The sequence below is a fragment of the Astatotilapia calliptera genome, chromosome 4 (genome assembly GCF_900246225.1).
Source record: "Astatotilapia calliptera chromosome 4, fAstCal1.2, whole genome shotgun sequence".
Classification (NCBI taxonomy): domain Eukaryota; kingdom Metazoa; phylum Chordata; class Actinopteri; order Cichliformes; family Cichlidae; genus Astatotilapia; species Astatotilapia calliptera.
In genome coordinates, this window is record NC_039305.1 from 16,103,625 (window position 1) to 16,121,586 (window position 17,962).

General features: G+C 41.1%; 1 protein-coding gene across 2 annotated transcripts in view; it reads left to right on the forward strand.

The window, feature by feature from the left end:
• The window catches only part of tbc1d16 (TBC1 domain family, member 16), a 29,213-nt gene extending 12,509 nt beyond the window's left edge, over positions 1-16,704 (forward strand). For both annotated transcript variants that reach the window (XM_026165072.1, XM_026165070.1), the window contains exons 5-13: positions 4,896-5,090; positions 5,255-5,402; positions 5,536-5,700; positions 6,362-6,510; positions 9,826-9,960; positions 10,763-10,949; positions 11,534-11,713; positions 13,514-13,660; positions 14,311-16,704. In XM_026165072.1, the coding sequence (XP_026020857.1) occupies positions 4,896-5,090; positions 5,255-5,402; positions 5,536-5,700; positions 6,362-6,510; positions 9,826-9,960; positions 10,763-10,949; positions 11,534-11,713; positions 13,514-13,660; positions 14,311-14,604 (1,600 nt within the window). In that variant the 3' untranslated portion in view covers positions 14,605-16,704. The remainder of the gene's footprint in view (positions 1-4,895; positions 5,091-5,254; positions 5,403-5,535; positions 5,701-6,361; positions 6,511-9,825; positions 9,961-10,762; positions 10,950-11,533; positions 11,714-13,513; positions 13,661-14,310) is intronic.
• The last annotated feature ends 1,258 nt before the right edge of the window (positions 16,705-17,962 follow it).

Here is a 17,962-nt window from a genome sequence, read left to right on the forward strand (position 1 = left end):
TCTGGGCTATATTCTCAGCAGCATATTAAACATATCAGGTCCCCATAAGGAGAATCATGTGCTAACGGCTGTCTAAATGACGGAATAGATGAATGATGAAATAGTTCCAAAGGCCAGATCTGAATGAGGGTGGGGGAGGTTCAATTTCCCATGTTGCAACTAGCTTAGCTTCTGTCTTGCTAGCTTGTGCTGTGCTCAGTGGATCTGCGCTCGACAGTGCAGCCTAGGCGGAGTAGTCGAACGCAGATCCAGTGAGCTCTCAACACAGACAGCATCGTCAGAAGCAAAGTTGATAAAATAAATTAAAAAATTTGTATTGTTCGATACATATGCTTACCGAACTGAAAGCACTGTATCGAACGGTTCAATATCGATACGAGTATCGTTGCACCCCTAATGTGTGTGTGTATGTATATGTGTGTATATATATATATATATATATATATATATATATATATATATATATATATATTAATATAGTATATATATATTATTATATAATATATATAAATAAATTTTAAGCACAATGCAACACTAAATCCTCCAGTGCGTGCAAACTCAGTTTTAAAATTATTCAAATGTAATTATTTGTTGGGGTTTTTTGGGGTTTTTTTGAGGGATGGTGTGACTTAGCATTTTACATATTGTTTTGTGTTTGTATTTGTTATCATAAAAATAAAGACACTGTGTGAAAACTACAGTAACTGACCCGTTGTTGTCCAGGTTCTCAAGTTTATTTAACAAACAAAGAAAGGTGAAGCTAAACCGTTTACACTTCTGTTTCATACAGCAGGGTTCATACACACATCTCTGTTGACTGGATAACACTTCTAACCAGTCACCAAACAGGAACTAACACATTCAAAGCCTGTTATGCGCAGTTTTAAGAAAATATAATCAAAAACTTTGGACAGCTTTTTTCAGACTGAGCCTGCCACGTGTTTAGGAACTAACTTATGGGAAGGGTTATTTTGGGTTATTTTTGCATACATTTAAAGATCATGGAAGTGTTGTGTGAGTAGATTGTGTTATAAATATTATGAGATTGTGTGTGTTTCTTTTAAAAGCGAATGAGGCTATATTAGTGGGCTGTTCCTACATTCCTCGAGGTATTCAATGGTACTCCAAAGTAAATTTATAGTAAATATTTCATTCTATTTAATATCAGCTAAGTTGCTCCATAAAGTCAAAATGATTGATTTCTTTCCCTTTCTTGTTGTGGCTTCGAATAACATAATGTTAAATTTTCCCTTACTGTAATTTTTTGTGTTATTTTTATTCACAAATTGTTTTTTTTAGTTGCCCTAAGCTACCAGAAGGTGGAGCCAAAAAGAAAAGAATTGATTGCATGTGAGCTGGTTTACAGTTTGAAGCCACAAGGTGGCTCACTGCACTACAGCTAAATGTCCCGAGCGACCTGAAAGCAGGTAGATGACTTCAGCAGGAACCATGAAATGTTATCAGGCTTCACAATTTCAATTTTTATTTAAATTGGCCTTCGATCTAAATGCTGTGTAATGTCACAGAGGTCTTTAAATAAGTCTCCAAATCCTAAAAAAACAAACAAAAATAAAGCAAGCCAAACCACAATCCCTCCACACACTGTTCTGTAGTCAGGGGAGCCATCTGTACAGTAATTGCGTTGCTGTTCAGACCTCGCGGTCGTGTGATTTTATGATTCCCTTTGCGGATGTTTCCTCACGCAGCTATGTGGCCTGATATGTTGCCCAGAAATGTGTAAGCCTGTGTCAGTGTCCCCCCCCCACCGCCCCACCCCCACCAAAAAAGAAAAAAAAAAGCGAGAGAGTGAAACAGTGTGACTTTAAGTGTTTTTAGCCACTTTTTCACATTCGCTGTAAGTGCAGTCAGTGTGTGACTTGGCATTGCTCTTTGCTTCACAGCTTCTAACCTTTACTCCGTCCCTCTCTTCATCCAAAACTCTCTGCCTCACTTGCTGTTGGTGTCTCTTCACAGCTCTCTGGCACTGTATCCATCTTTTCCTCTGCCTGTTATTTTTTTCCCCCCTCCTTCTTTTTCTTCTTCTTTTGGATTCTCCTCTGTTCTCCATATCTGTCAACTCCTCCCACTTTTCTCATTATTATTATTTCACATCTCTTCCTTTTGCATATTCTCGAGTTGTTGTATCGTTTGGTGTTGTCCACCTCTCAAATACTTCGGCCCACCACCACCACCCCCTTTCCCCTTCCCCTTCCTAAAGTCTGTGTGAAGCCCTTTGATTCTCAGTGCTCCCAGGGTTGTTGTGCTGGGCTGAATGTCAGCTCTCTGGATTAGAGGACTGAAGAGAGCAGAGCAGCAGCCAAAACCCTGGAACCCACTCAATCTCTCTTTCTCTCTCTCTTGCTTTAATTGACACTGTTAAGGGGCCAGGAACTGGAAACATGTCACTTGGAATCATTCAAAGAGAAAGCTCTGCGAATGAGAGTGAGAGCGGATGAAAAGGGGGGGCAGAAAGAGGAGAGCGGTGGGAGAGGGCAAAAAAGAGGGAGAGAGAGAAATCTGCAGCAATCTCTGTCGAGCTTCTTAACAAGTTTCTTTAAAGTTTAACATTAGTTTATGATGCTGTCAATGCGTACTGCCTTCTTGGGGCTGCACTTTGTGGAACGTTTAGTATATGATTATGTCTAAGAACAGTGGTTTTTTACTGTGACGCCTGAAAACGTTTGCAACCATTTGTTACGTATATTTGGTCTGGCAGTTGCGATCTTAGTTTTTCCTTGTTTTTCCAGTTTTCCATGTTTAAATATTTTTTCAACTACCTAATTGTTATGTAAGGGGGAAAAAATCGGTAAACAGGATTTTTTTTTTCAGCAGAAATATTTCTTTCTTCTTTATCTGTTGGTTTATAATCAAATTAAAGTACATTTAATATCGACAAAAGAGTGTCCAGAGTGCAGAAAGTGCCTTTGAGGGATTATTTCCGAAAAGGATAAGATGATGCTGGATGTTTTTTCTCCTTTTCTAAAACTTCAAATTGTACTGACCACTTTTCAGTGTGCGCCCACACCGCCCCCTTCATCTGAGCCCTCCCTTAAACTCCCTGTTCTCTCCAGGGATTAGCTAGAGGACCTGGGAGTCTCTGTAGGCCTGTTCACTGCGTGGTGGTTCTCAGGGTGACCTGGCAGCACTTTCCCCCGGAGTAAAGCCTTATGTGTGTGGAGGGAAGCATTACACAGGGCCTCAGGGCAGTTTGATCTCACCCTGGCCTGGTGGGACATGATGGTTACAGCAGTCTCACTCAAGCAAAACAGCTTGTTTATATAATGTACACTGTGCAGAATTTATGGCGTGACTGCTGCCTACTTTTGCTCCCTAATATAAATGAATAGAATCGAGCTCTAAACACTGACAGATGTTGTTAATCACTTCTTGAGTTTACGCTTGAACGCAGCACAGTGAATGACCCATGCTCAGATTTCAGAAATCAAGTGCTTTTTCACTCTGACCTTTGTTACTTTTTTTTTTTGTCTGTGTGGCGAAATATACAAAAAGATTTTAATGTATGAGTCTTAAGCATGCAGGAAAGAGAGAAGGAAATGTCAGCTGTAAATGGGCTTATGGGCCTTCACAGTCACTTAACAAAAAAAAAGGGGAAACACAGTTGTCCGTTAAAAGATCTCCTTCATAGTTCACATTGCCTAACTCTCTTACCAGAACTCTCTGCGCCTCTCTCCCCGTCTCGTAGTCTTCCACAGTCTGGTTTGTGGCATGATACATGAGACAGAGAGCAGTAAATCACCAGATAGCATAAGGAAACAGTGCAGCTTGGATTGATCAGCCTTGTTATTTTCCCATCTGCTAACAGGCAAATTATTAGCAAGACATGATTGATTCGGGGCGTAAAAGGCTCAGCCGGCCTCCCTCGTGATCAAAGAAGCCAACGTGTCAGCTGATGCGAGCAGAGTGGAAAAAATATATACATTTTTACAAATTGATATTCTTCTCTTACTAAATTTTGATCGTGAATGACCTCTTCTTGGCTGTATTGTTAAAAAAATATATTTCTGATGCATATATATATATATGTGTGTGTGTGTGTGTGTGTAGGATTTATAGCAAGTCATAATCAGGCAACTTAATTTACACGTGTGCTTCTCAAATGTCGCCGGGTTTAATGCATTTCTGTTTCTCAGCGTTAGCAGGTCTGGAGACGTGTTTGCGAGTGCATTTTGGTCATTAGCTATGGTCCATTCTTGAGCGTCTGTGTGTGTCTGTCTACATGAGTGTACGTTAGAGAGAACACGCCAGCCAGCGAGCAGTTTGGCTGGCGTGTGGTTTGCTGCGGTGCGCAGTGCGTGTTTGTGTTGGCCACGTACATATTTTGGCATTGTCGCATGCATGTTTCTCTGCACACACGTGTGATTATAATGTGTGTGTTCTTGTGTGTCTCCTCGTGCAGCAGAGGAGCCTTCAGCTCAGGTTTCAGTGCCGGGAACAACATGCTTGCCATGAGGGAATGACAGGGGAAATTGGACAGCGGACAGTGTGATTTGTGTGTGTGTGTGATTTGTGTGTGTACAGATTTCCTTGTGTGTTTGTGCATGTGTGTGTTTCTGTCCTCTGACGCCTCCATGCATTCCTCCTATTCTCAGCCTCTTGGTGAAAAACATATTGAGACATAAAACAACAGGGAAGAGCTGAGCCGAGGAGTGTCTCCACCAACGGCCTCTGACTTTGTGATATTCACTGTCAATGCTTCACGTTGAAAAACACAACTTTCTATCTGAATGTGAGGTTAAAGAAGCAAAGAGAGAGAAACTACATTTAAAGACTCCCTATTGTGATGTAAAGGGGAAAATACTTGAATTAAACAAACCCCCAAATTCTGATTCCAAAATCTTTTTTCTTTTTTTTTTTTAAATTTATTTGTTTTCCAGGGAGCTGTGCGAGGAATCCATGAACCACTCGGCCAGCTCTGCTTCAAGTTTGGACAGCCATGCCCCCTCTGAGAGCAGCAGCCAGTCGCAGGGCATGCGGTGGGAGGAGCAGCAGAAGCTCCTAGCTCTGGAGCAATTGTGTGGAGTTTTCAGGGTCGACCTGGGTCACATGAGGTCGTTGAGACTCTTCTTCAGGTCAGTCGGAGAGTGCAAAAGGTCGGAGAAAGGTCGCGAGGGGTCACTTTGCTGCGCTACTGCGTAATGTTTCTCTCTCTCTCACAGGCTCTTTGTTCGCTGCGTGAGGTTCTTTATTACTACAGTAGTTATTGACTTTATCATTCACCATTGTGTTGTTGCAGTGACGAGGCCTGCACTAGTGGCCAGCTGGTGATAGCTAGCAGAGAAAGCCAATATAAGATCCTCCACTTTCATCATGCTGGCCTGGACAAGCTGGCTGAGGTGTTCCAGCAGTGGAAGTGCTGCAGAGAAACTCAGCTCAAAGACCAGGTCGGGTTACAGCCCAAATTCCCAGTTTGGCTTCTAGTTTTATTGGAAAAGGAAGCATTTTTTTTAACGGTTTTTATTCAGTTGTAGTGTCCTCGCCAATGTGTTTCTCCCCTTTGGTCTCATTTAACATCAGGTGTCAGATGAGAAGTCTTGCATGCAGTTTTCCATCCAGAGGCCCACCCTGCCATCGGCCGAGACTCACCCAGAAGAGAGGCTTTATCGAAGGCTGGATGTCACCACTTGGCTACGTCACCTCAACCAGAACGGACAGGTGGAGGAGGAGTATAAGCTGCGCAAGGTATGTATGCAGGTGTGAACACAAGCAGGCTATTATAATTCTGAGGAATCAGTCAGAACGTAATCAATCAGCTAATATGTTAAGCTCAGTCATACCTATCCATACTGTAAGCATCACATTTTCTGGTAGCACATGCTTCGGAAAGTCATTTTGAAACTCAGCCCTACACTGAAGTTTCAGTTTGAATCAGCACTCCCAGGTTGTAAATGATGAGAGGATTGGTCTTGGCCACTGTCCCCCTGTGACTCATTTCAGTCTTCTTTGATTGACTCAGTTTAAACTTTACCATATTGTTGAAAATGACTCAGAGGCCGTTAGACTCAGACCAAAACATTTCCTCAGTAAATGCACAAGTGCAGGAATTGCAAAAGAGGACTGTTCTTGCTGGACCTGCTGACAAAGCAGTGTTTGTTTTTTTGTTCCCCCCCCCCCCCCCCCCCCCGTTAACATTACAGAAGTTTCAGTCTTGCAACATTTTGCAGCACTTGATAAACAAGCCTAGTGAGGTGATAGTTGCATTGCAGGCTGTGCCGCACTGTCTGCATGCCTTGTTTGCATAAAGTATGGTTTGCTCTCATAGTTATCAGTTTTGGCCCCTGCTTGCCCTTTGAACGCAGAGAACACACTCCCTCTGTGCTCACCTCTACACTCTTTTTACCAGGCCATCTTTTTCGGTGGTATCGACCCATCCATTCGTGGTGAGGTGTGGCCCTTCCTGCTGCACTACTACAGCTATGACTCCTCTTCCCAAGAAAGGGAAGATTGGAGACTGCAAAAGCGTAGCCAGTACCATGACATCCAGCAGAGGAGGTATGTTTGTGGAAGTACAGTGTTAACATCATGAAGTCTTTTTAAAAGTATTAAAAAAAAAGAAAAAGCTTGTATTGAGAGACATCTGTATGCTTCACTCTCTGAAACACAGATAAACTATCATGTGGCTGCAGTGTCTGCTGCCAAATGCTCAGTCAGTCAAACATTAAACCATATGTGAGCCTATTGTGGCTTTTCATCGCAGGCGCTCAGCAATCAATAGGCGCAATCAGGAAAGTGTTAAGGGGAGGTGCTGGGTGTGAAATAAAAGGTCTCTTGAGAAAAAAACATGTCAGCGCTTATCAGATCATACTGTCTTGTCGGATGGAAAAAATAAAACAAAAACAAAAAAACAGAACACAGCTTCGGTATGCACGGCCAACCACACGCACACGTCACACACACACGAGCACGTTCCCCAGTCTTCATTTGCCTCCAGCCTGCCATCAAAAAGGTTAAGTGTACACATATTTTCACACATTGTGCCCCTCTGTCTGTAATGAATATGATAATTGGACAGGTTTCATGTGTATGGCCTATTAACATTTTGAGTGCTTGAGAAGGTCTTATTGAAGTCAGGTAATTAGAGTCCTTGTTCTGACTGTGATGTGGATTCCTGTAAAGAGCCTTTGAGTAGAGCCAGCCTCCGGGGCCACTAGTTGATCATTAGGAGCAAAGAGACATGTCTTTTCATTCTGTGTCACCGTCAGATGTGATAACTACCTGGCCGTCAATGGAAATGGGGCAGCAATAACAAGTAAAGCAAAACTAACCAGACTGACACTAGATTATTGTGATTACTGTGTATGACTGTGTACGTGACAAATAAAATTTGAATTTGAATTTGAAATGTGAGCGCACAACAAGAAAATATGCGAACCTAACAGAGGAATGTGAACATACATTAAGCATACCAGTAGTTGTCCTTTTTCTTATCCCTATCATTTAAAAAACATTTCAAGCTGTTGTCATAATTTTTTTTGTTTGCAGCTTTTATTACATGATATAAGAAAATGTCCTCTGGCTAACTTGAAGATAAATTGTTTTATTTAATTTTTTTTAGAGCTTATAAGTATAAGTATACTATACTATAAATAAAAGTTATTTTAATTTTTTAAAGTGGTCTTGAGCAATAGCTCTCCAGGCTTTTCTGAAGACTTTTCAGAGGTTTTCTTTGGACATTTTTTGGACTTTTTGGCTGCTTTTTCAGTCATTTTCACTCTAGTCCTTCTACCTGATGATTTTTGTAGGAGATTTTTTGTTAAGCCACTGAACTCTGACTTCTGAACCATTCAAGGATTAAAAACGGGTGACTAACTCAAGGGATGAACCAGTTTAGGGTCTATACACACAGACAACTTGGCAAAGAACCAATTTTAAATTGTATCTGTAGGTTAGCTATTTTTAAATTAAGACTGCTCAACTTTTAAAAGAAAATGGAGCAGATCTGTCCTCAAATTACAAATAACAAAACAAAACAATAAAAACACATTTAAAAGATCTTACCTATACTGCTACAATGAGAAGCCTTTGGCCTTTAATCACAGTCTAGTTATTGGATACCAAATAATCCAGTTGATAAGGCTTCTGAGCTTTTATACTTACCATACATATGTCAAATTTAACTTGCTGCTTCTCACTTGTGGCATGACAGGAATCATGTCAATCGCATTTCTGGTCTAACCTGAATAATGTCCGGCAGATGATATCATCCGATTAGGTTTCTTTTTAAAGCAGATAAAGGTTTCATTGTTTTCAGTTCCTGCTTGAAGAACGTTTAAAAAAATATATCAATGCCATCAAGATTAAAATTAAAAATAGTTCATTATTGGTTTAAGAAAGTTGTTAAGAGCCAGGTTTTCTTGTAGTTTTTAAAGGGGTCTTGAGCAATAGTCTTTGGACATTTTTTTTACTCATTCGTCCAGTCTTTGTATAGTATATGACCGCTTTCAGAGTAATGTTGTTTGTTGATTAAGCCACTTAACAAAGACCTGTGAAACATTGAAGCATATAAAAGAGACCTAATTCAGGGGATGAACCAGTCTACACATAAAAGACAACTTGGAAGAGAAGCAACATTAAATTGTATCTTTAGGCACTTTGTTACTTGCAGCCTGCCACAAAAAACACACAATTTATTTCTTTAGTTAAAATTTGAAAAATCTGAAGAGAGCGTTTGATCCACCATGAATTGCCACGTGGAAAGAGTCTCAAAGTCTCCACGACTGCATCCCACACACAGTGCGATGGAGTTGGTCATGGATTGGCCTCCCCAGAGCCTGGAGGTCAACATTATTGAAGCAGTGTGGGATTATCTTAACAGAGAACAGAACAAAAGGCAACGAACATCCAAAGAAGAGCTTTGACTGTCCTTCAAGAAACCTGGAGAAGTGTTCCTGAAGACTACTTAAACACAATACACAAAAACGTGCCTAAGAGAGTTCAGGCTGTGCTCAATAAAGGTGGTCACACCAAATACTGACTTTCAAGGTTGTTAGACTCATGCAAACCAGAATTGTTTTTGTCGTATATCCTGTATTTCCATGTATGTTTGCACATTTTTCAATAAATTGCTGCACCTATGTCCCATCTTTGCAAAATATATAGAAACGAGGGATAGATTAAGACTTTTTTTCCCTCAAAAAAAGTCTCACCTCAGAAAAGTCACATAAAAATACAGATTTTTGCCTCATTCAATTATAACTATCTATGTTCTTATTGTCTAGGCTTATGAACGACAAAGTGATGAAAACAATTCAAATTTCAAGTCAAAGAGAAGTAGAAGGGTCCAAGGACACGAACACAACAAAAACTAAACAGTTGCGTGGCATTGCATCAGGTGTGCGCTCATTATTCCTGGTGGGGCTTCATGGAAAACAAACAGTGTTAATTAAATCCCCTCTGCTTGTTAGGACTTGAGTACATTAGTGCCACACTCAGAGTACATTGCTAATATAGTTGCTAACATCTACAGGGAAGGATAGGGGGAGTTTTATGGTTGTGGTATTATTCTCAGTGGAACACTTGATTGTAAAATACCCTGCCAGGCCCACTGTTTACACACCCCTGGATTTTTTGTTCATTTCTAGCTAAGTGTTAGTGTTACACCTGAGTCACATTTGCATCAACGATCACTTGATAACCCTTCATTTTGTGATTCTAATTACCAAGCATTTCCTAAGAGACTGTGCAGTGAAAAACTTTTTTTTAACGCCACCGCTTTAACAGCTTTATTAACTGCTGCAACTTTAAGTTTGCCTTTTCTTTCGCTTAATATTTCTGTTGCTTTCTGGTGTTTATATGAATTTTTCTCAGGTTGTCCATGAGCCCGGAGGAGCACAGTGAGTTCTGGAGAAAGGTCCAGTTCACGGTGGATAAAGACGTGGTGAGAACGGACCGCAGCAACCACTTTTTTAGAGGCGAGAACAACCCGAATGTGGAGATCATGAGGTCAGACCACCATCTTTTTCTCATTTTTCCCATCCACTTTAAATTTCTATCTGTCACCTTCTCCCAGTCCAGCCTTATCGTTCCTCAGCCCAACGCACAGGCGTACCTATTCATTTCATATTCTGAACCCTGAGGGAACGGCAAATGAGTTTCATGCTTTATTGACTCTGACTAAGCCGTCTGAGCACTTTTGATGCATACTCAGAGCTAATAGCTTTCCAAACGAGGAGCAAGAGGATTTAAATAGCATATTAGTTTAGTGACTCTCATCAAGGCTCCTGGTATTTGTCCTGGCATTATGTCTCATATTGTATGTGAGCTGGGGTGATACCAGCACTGCACATGTCCAGATAGAGAGCACTCATCTCATAAGTTAGCTCACAGCTATTACTGATATGTCAAATAGACATTTGTCTGGATCATTTAGTCTAAGCAGAGAGACCGGCATCCTCATATTGCAGTCTCAGTCTCCACAAATTCAGTCTTTGTTTTTAATTTAGTGCTCAAACAACAGAAACTATCTTTAGCCTGTTTCCTTTGTTTATGCAGTACTTACTAAGGTCTGAAAACAGCAAAGGAAGTTTTCTCAAAATTGGTAACCATGCAAGAAAAAGGGAAAAAAAAACCTGAGAGTGTTTGGGTGGGACTATACATTTGGTTTGGCAGGACTGTGTAGAGGCTGTATTGGAGACTGTGAAAGGGGTTTATGTTTATGGTTCTACTGTGGCCACTTACAGCGCTTTTTTTGAGATGCTGAGATGTTATGACACCACTAAGATGTTCGTGGTTGTTGTCGCCTCAGGCGGATTCTGCTCAACTATGCAGTGTTTAATCCTGACATGGGCTACTGCCAGGGCATGTCTGACCTGGTGGCCCCGCTGCTCACTGAGATCCAGGATGAAAGCGACACCTTCTGGTGCTTTGTCGGCCTCATGGAGAACACCATCTTCATCAGCTCCCCGCGGGACGAAGACATGGAGAGGCAGCTGGTAGGCAGTTTCTCTGTGCGTCTTTTGTGAGTTGTACGAATGTCTGAATTGATTCTGCAGAGACGCTTTACACCACAGCTTTCTGACACTTCAGCTTCAAGTTGTCTCTAACAATTTCTGTAACTTAGACATTTATATCTATTTTCTTGACCAGATGCAAGTGGCTAGATTAAGCTTTCTTTGTTCATTCTTTAAACAACTCTTTCAGTTTTCTGATGAATCACATTGTACAAAGCTACTTTGATCTACTCCCTTATTCATAAGTCATCACCACAGTTGTTGGTGCTGCATATTTGATGCCGAATGCCCTTCCTGATGCAATCCTCAAGGGATTTGTCTCTCCTCCTGGGATCTTTTTGCTTGTTAGGTGAATGTATAAATCATTACGCTATAGAGCCACTATGCAGTATAAAACTCTGACTCTGTGATGTCAGTGAGGGTAGATATCCCTAATATGGTCATCCCAGCCACACAGCTCCACAGCCAGCTGTTCAAACTTTGAGTTTATGAAGGGCAGCCAATCATAAAGTTGGCTTAAATAGAAGGAGAAATAAGCTTAAACAGCTCTATGATCCTGCTTCCAGATGTACCTGCGGGAGCTGCTGCGCCTCATGCTGCCACGTTTTCACCAGCACCTGACCAGGCTCGGGGAGGACGGCCTCCAACTCCTCTTCTGCCATCGCTGGATCCTGCTCTGCTTTAAGAGAGAGTTCCCCGACACCGAGGCCCTGCGCATGTGGGAGGCGTGCTGGGCACACTACCAGGTCAGGTCAAAGTCCGAACGGCTCCTTTGCATACACAAGTTTGAAAGAAAAACTTTGCATATACTACGCTGCATGTTACTCCTTTAATGCTTCCCACTGCAGGCTTCTGTAATCCTGCCTTTAAAACCTGTAATTGCTCTTCAAGGGGTTTAATGGTTTTGTTTATTTTTGGGTTTTGATTCCCAGAGATTACAGTGACCCCTAATAGCATATTAGCTTAAAAAACAAATTGTAAAAAGTAAAAATACTGTTTAAAAAAAAAAAAAAAGTCATTTGGCTTATCTTGAATCGATCTACCCAGTGCATATTTTCCCACCCTTTCTGTATTTTATCAGAGTTAGTCATGCCTGTGTAGTGCGTAGTGAGAAAGAGGTTAACACCTCTCCTCAAATATCAGCCTCACTGCTTCGTGCCATCTGCTCAAACTCTCTTCTAGATGTTCTGATCTGAAGCTACAGGTGGTGATAGAAGAGATATGAGAGTGAAACCTTGGTTTAGACAGTTGAGTGTCACATACCAGATGGGCTAAAAGCAAGAATTTCTGATTGATATCTGATTTTTCTGTGAAAGGGAAGAATCGTGTAATATTGGGTCACACAATATTTATCTCGACAGTTCTTGCTAAACGAAATGTTTGGGGTTAGTCCAAAAATAGATTTTTCATGAAAAATGTTTTGCTTTTCTTAAAGAATTTATTGCTTTCTTAATGATAAAAGGACAGGTAAAATGTAAAAGTCTGGCTATTCCACCAGGAGGTGAAAACAGACCTATAATAAAGGCATGGGGGAAGATATTTTAAAGTGTTATGGACAACTGAACAAATACTATTGCACATCAATAGCTCATTGTGTACAGTAGATTTAATAAAGGCCTTATTTAATTTCGTATTGAAAATCATGGTAATTTTTGGGCTTTTAATGATTTATTTGAACCTGCATCCACACAGGGTCAAACGTAAATATACACTCACTTAAATCTTTTAATAAATGGTCCTGAAGGTTCTACAGTGTCTTTGAACTTGCCAAATCATATCAACTTTTCATTAGTGATCATGATTGGCTACAGCTGGTAGTTTCTGGTAGACACCTCCCATTGGATTAACCAACGCTCAGAACAATGAGAAGGTTCGAGGAACTCAGTGATCATCTAGATTTACACAAGTTACAGACAGTTATACGTAAGGACAAGTTATTCTGATCTTACACCACTCTGGTGGCATATATTCCACAAAGTTGCTGGAATTAACCACTCAAATCAGCAGCTAGATGGTTGTAACTTGGATACAACTGGGTGTTTCAACAGGATAATTATCCCAAACACACAAGAAAACTGGTTTTTAAATGGATAAACCAGGCTAACATTAAGCTTCTGAAATGGCTTTCACAAAGCCTCGACCTCAACGCTATTAAAAATCTATTTACTATACTTAAAACTCTGGTCTATGCCAGTAAACCAAACAATTTAAACGAACTCTGCCAATTCTGCCGGGAAGGGGGTCAAATATCCAGCCATAATCATGCCAGAAAATTATGCCAGAAACTTGTTGATGGCTACCAAAAGCATCTGATAGAGTTGCAACTTGTTAACGGACATTTGAGCAAATATTAGTGAGCGTAGATGTATCCTTATCCTAGACGTGTCCTTAACGTTGTTCCTTATAACAAAGGCATGAATAAATGCAAAGCACTTACTGAAATTTAAATTTGCATTAGTAACATAACTGACTGTACACCACAGAAGCTGATAATATGCATATTTTCCTTCTACCTTTCACTTCTTTGCTGATCTCCTCCTCTTTAGACGGACTACTTCCACCTGTTCCTGTGTGTGGCCATCATTGTTCTCTACGGGGAGGATGTGACAGAGCAGCAGCTCGCTACTGACCAGATGTTGCTGCACTTCAGCAATCTCTCCATGCACATGAACGGAGAGCTGGTTCTGCGCAAGGTATCACAGTAAAACCTTTTTTTTTGGTTTTCATGCCTTTATGTTACCATTTCATCTCACTACTCCGCTTCCTTCATACCAAAAATAAAGGTTATCACGCAGCAATCTCCAAATATGAGAATAATCGGTTGTTTACGATCATCATAAGAATTCTTCGACAGACTGCTGCATTGCTACACATTTAAACCAAATCCAGTGCTGCTTGCATTAAGGCAGCCCTGCCCCAATGCTGCAGCAAAGCAACTGATGCACATTAAGTTGCCCACAGAGGCCTTGAGGTACTAAATGGGAGGCTGCCATGCCAAAGTGGAGGATTTATGATCTCCATCCCGGCTATTGTGTCCATGCCTGCTTCCTCATGTTTATGGATACTGTGTGTTACTACTGCAACCACAGGCAGCGAGTTCATGTTAGCATGCAGGTGGTGTAACTCCACAGCTTTGCTGCATGCGATGCGGACTTTGTAGCTTTAGGCAACATCACGCTTTCTGACCTTGAGAGTCTTTTGTTATCTTTTAGCCTGGAGTCGAGCCCATTGATTTATTTTGGTGTTTTAATGCGCTGTTTGATATCAGCATCGATCTGTGTTGCATTTATTGGCTCCGCATCGTGGCAAACTAGAACTCCTTTCCTCTCGTCCTGCTTTCCAGGCCCGCAGTCTACTCTACCAGTTCCGCCTGCTTCCCAGGATCCCGTGCAGCCTTCACGACCTCTGTAAACTGTGCGGCCCGGGGATGTGGGACAGCCGCTACATCCCCGCCGTGGAGTGTTCGGGTGAACATCCAGACTCGCAGAGCTGCCCCTATGGAGGCACCTCCACCCCCCAGCCCTCCTCACCCTCCCCGTCATCCACACCCTCACCGAACCTCACCCCGACACCTCCACCGGAGGGCAAGAGAGGCTCTAAAACTCGAGACATTTTCACCTTTCGGAAACAGACCTGAGGTGGAGGTTATGAGGTGCTTTTGCTTGTCACCGTGCAGCACCTGTCCCCTCCCCAACTCTCTCTTTCTCTGTGTCTCTCCATCGTCCATGCTTCTAGTTTTACACTCTTAAAAAGGATATTTTGCCACACATGGAGCAATGTAGAACACTGCCTTACCAGAATGTTGTTATTAACATTCATTTCACAAGACTCCGTGATGAGGATTCGCTGTTGGATAGATCAGAGGTCAAGAAGCTACTTTCCTCCAGGAGCAAAATCACCAGCCTCTATGTTGGCTGGAGTTACTTTCAGGTTCTAGTCTGCCGCTGGCTTGGCTTTCTTCCAGGGGCTTCGTGGGTAGGGGGTCACATCAGGGTCCGAGGCAACTGGGCTGAATTCTTGCGGATGCTGACCCAGGGTCAAAACAAACTGGAGATTCATTCACAATAACTTGAACTTTACATTTTGAACACTGTTCCCATGTCCTGACAGTGGAATATTTGTCTGAGTATCAAGTTTATACATGCATATCTCAAGTCTGAGCAGGACATTTTTAACGTGAAACCTGATCCTTTGGTGTTAACAGAGAGGCGTTAACCTACATATGATGAATTTGAATGGATTAGCGGTCTGTTTAAGTTTTGTTTGATTTTTAAACAAAGTGAATGTTTTGCGTTTATATCAACAGTTACAAATATTTAGCAATATTATATCCTTGCATGAGCAGTTCTTTACATATAGAGGGCACAGCGTACAGTAATTGTTTTTAGAAAACACAGAGGTAAGAATGTGTTTACAGGACAAACACATCCTGAGGGCTTTCTTGTATTTCCTCATCAGATGATGGGAAAGAACCTTCTCGTAGTTTCTCCTGAGGAGCCGGAGAAAAACAACAACATTCTTCCTTCTGAGAAAGTCAGGCTGTCATGTTACCTGTTGAATAATAGGATATTTATTTTTCTTCCCTTCCCGTTTTCACATTAGCATAAAAAAGCAAATGAAATGTATTTTCTGCTCGAGGTGTCGAATGGGTGTGACGCCAGAGAGAGCGCGGACGGCGGTTTTTATCCGGACAGGAAAAACTGATGACTTTCTCTCCTACTTGAAACTTCATCCTCGTCTGTGTTGAACCATGTTTAGACAGCCTTGTGAAAAATTATCAGCACAGTTTTTAGTCTGTTTTCCCCCCTTTCCTTCCAGAAGTCTTTCCACTTCACCTTAAAATGAATGACAACACTCAAGAATCAGTTCACATGAATGTATTTGTGTTTTTTTGTTTTGTTTTTTTGCTTCGTCTCACTCGACAACAGAAGTGTTAAAATCTTTGATATATGTATGTGTGTGTGCGTGCGTGTGTGTGTGTGTGTGTGGAAACTCGATTGGCCGCTAACATCTGGTGAGTCACAGAATGCCCTACGACCAGATTAGCAGCAGCCACCCTGCAGAAAAAAACCTGGTAGATAAATTAGAAAGACAAGCCAGCCGCTTTAGCAGTTAGGCTTTGAGGAGGGATGCGTGCTGATCTTAAATCAGACTTAAAGGCAATCTCCACTTGGAAAACGTCCCTGAGACATTTTGAGCAACAGGCCTCTAAGTGAAAACATCTTTAAATTGTTGCTAAAACGCAACATTAAGATCTTCAATCGGGCTTTCTCCACCGCCCCCACACCGCCGCACTTCCCCCTTCTTTCGGTTCTCTGCATCTCTCAGCAAGCAGCCTCAGTAAATGACATATTAGTTATCATGTGCAGCTGTTTGCTGGAGATGCCCGCAGAGTTTTAAAGATGGGGAGGCTGCGGCGAAGTGAGCAAAGTCAGAAAAACGGAAAAGCAACGGTCGGCGCGAATGTGTGTGAAAGGGAGCTCATGAATTGTATTAGCATTGAAATCACATTTGTTTACACGGACACTGCAAGTCACAAGCTTGATTAATGAACACTCCGATTTCCAGGGGTCGTTGTTGTGAGTTGTGGTCACGAATGTACAGCTGTTAAGCTCTATGATATGTTGATGCATTATTGTACACGTCACAGGGAAAAAAGAGCCTATTCTTATCATTGGTATCATTGAAAATGACTGAAATAAAATGACACTAATGCTTTCATGAAGCACTTCTGAAAGATTGTTGTTGTTTTGCTGATTAAATAATATTTCAGTTTATTTCATTTTGAGGATAAATTGTTTTGATCTGGTAGAAAATAAAGCAGAAATGGGGTTTACTGCACTACAGCCAGCATTTTTCTGTATAAAGATTAAAAAAATACTAAAATTTAGTATTTTTTTTATCTAATAAATAAATGCAAGTATCAAGATTATGCCCAAATGAACCAAAAGAAAAAATACCTAATGTCTCAGCCATGTAGATATTATAGTGTATTATTACTAATACGACATATCCAGGCTACAATATTTTCTTTAAGTAGTCTTTAGGAAAAGTTCTCCAGGCTTCTTCATGGACATTCAGACCTCTTCTTTGGATGTTGGCTGCCTTTTGTTCCATCCTCGGTCCAGATGATCCCTCACTCCCTCAGTAATTTTGAAGTCTGGACTGAATAAAAAACTGAACTGAACAGCTGTACTGAAAATGTTCAGTGATTTAATTGGTGAAAGGTATATTTTCTGTTTTGAGTTTTTCTATCAGGCATGTTTTTACTGGAGATCATTGCCATGAATCCAAATTTGGATTCAACACTGCATCAGACCGGTTGCCACTGATTTTTTTTTTAGTCTTGTGTAATTTGGGATACCTGAGCCTTTTTCCTCCCTCCTTCCACTAAGAATGACTTCTTGTCAGCCAACCTTCCAATGAGACCATTTCCGATGAATTTTGAGTGAAGAGCAGATGCATCTCTGAGGATTTTCTTTCTAAAGAACACTACTTTCAGTTACTGTTCACCTACTCTAGACTTGTTTCTGTCCTGCCCCTTCTTCATTTGTCCTCTTCACTCTTTTAAGGACACACTGCTCACCATGCTGAGCTATATCAAGCTTTAGGTTTGTAGCTCTTGGGAGTCGCCTTGTTGGTGCATAAAATATTATTTCATGCCAGTCAAACTGTGTTATCTTTGGCATTTCTTTGTGGATTCACTAAAGAAATGTGAACCAATCAATGTTTATGCAACAGGCAGTTAGTAACAAAGTGCCTAAAGATCCATTAAAATTGATTCTTTTCCAAGTTGTCTGTTATGTGTCGATGCAACACTGGTTCATTCCTTAAGTTAGGTGCCTTTTTATGCTTGAATTATTCATAATGTGTGTTAAGTTGTTGTAATGAATAAAAAAGAAGGAAAGAAAAATCTGAAAATGATCAGTATAAGGACTAGACTGAAAATGAGTGAAAAAAGCAGAAAACGTGAAACTTTTAAAGATCTCCAGAAA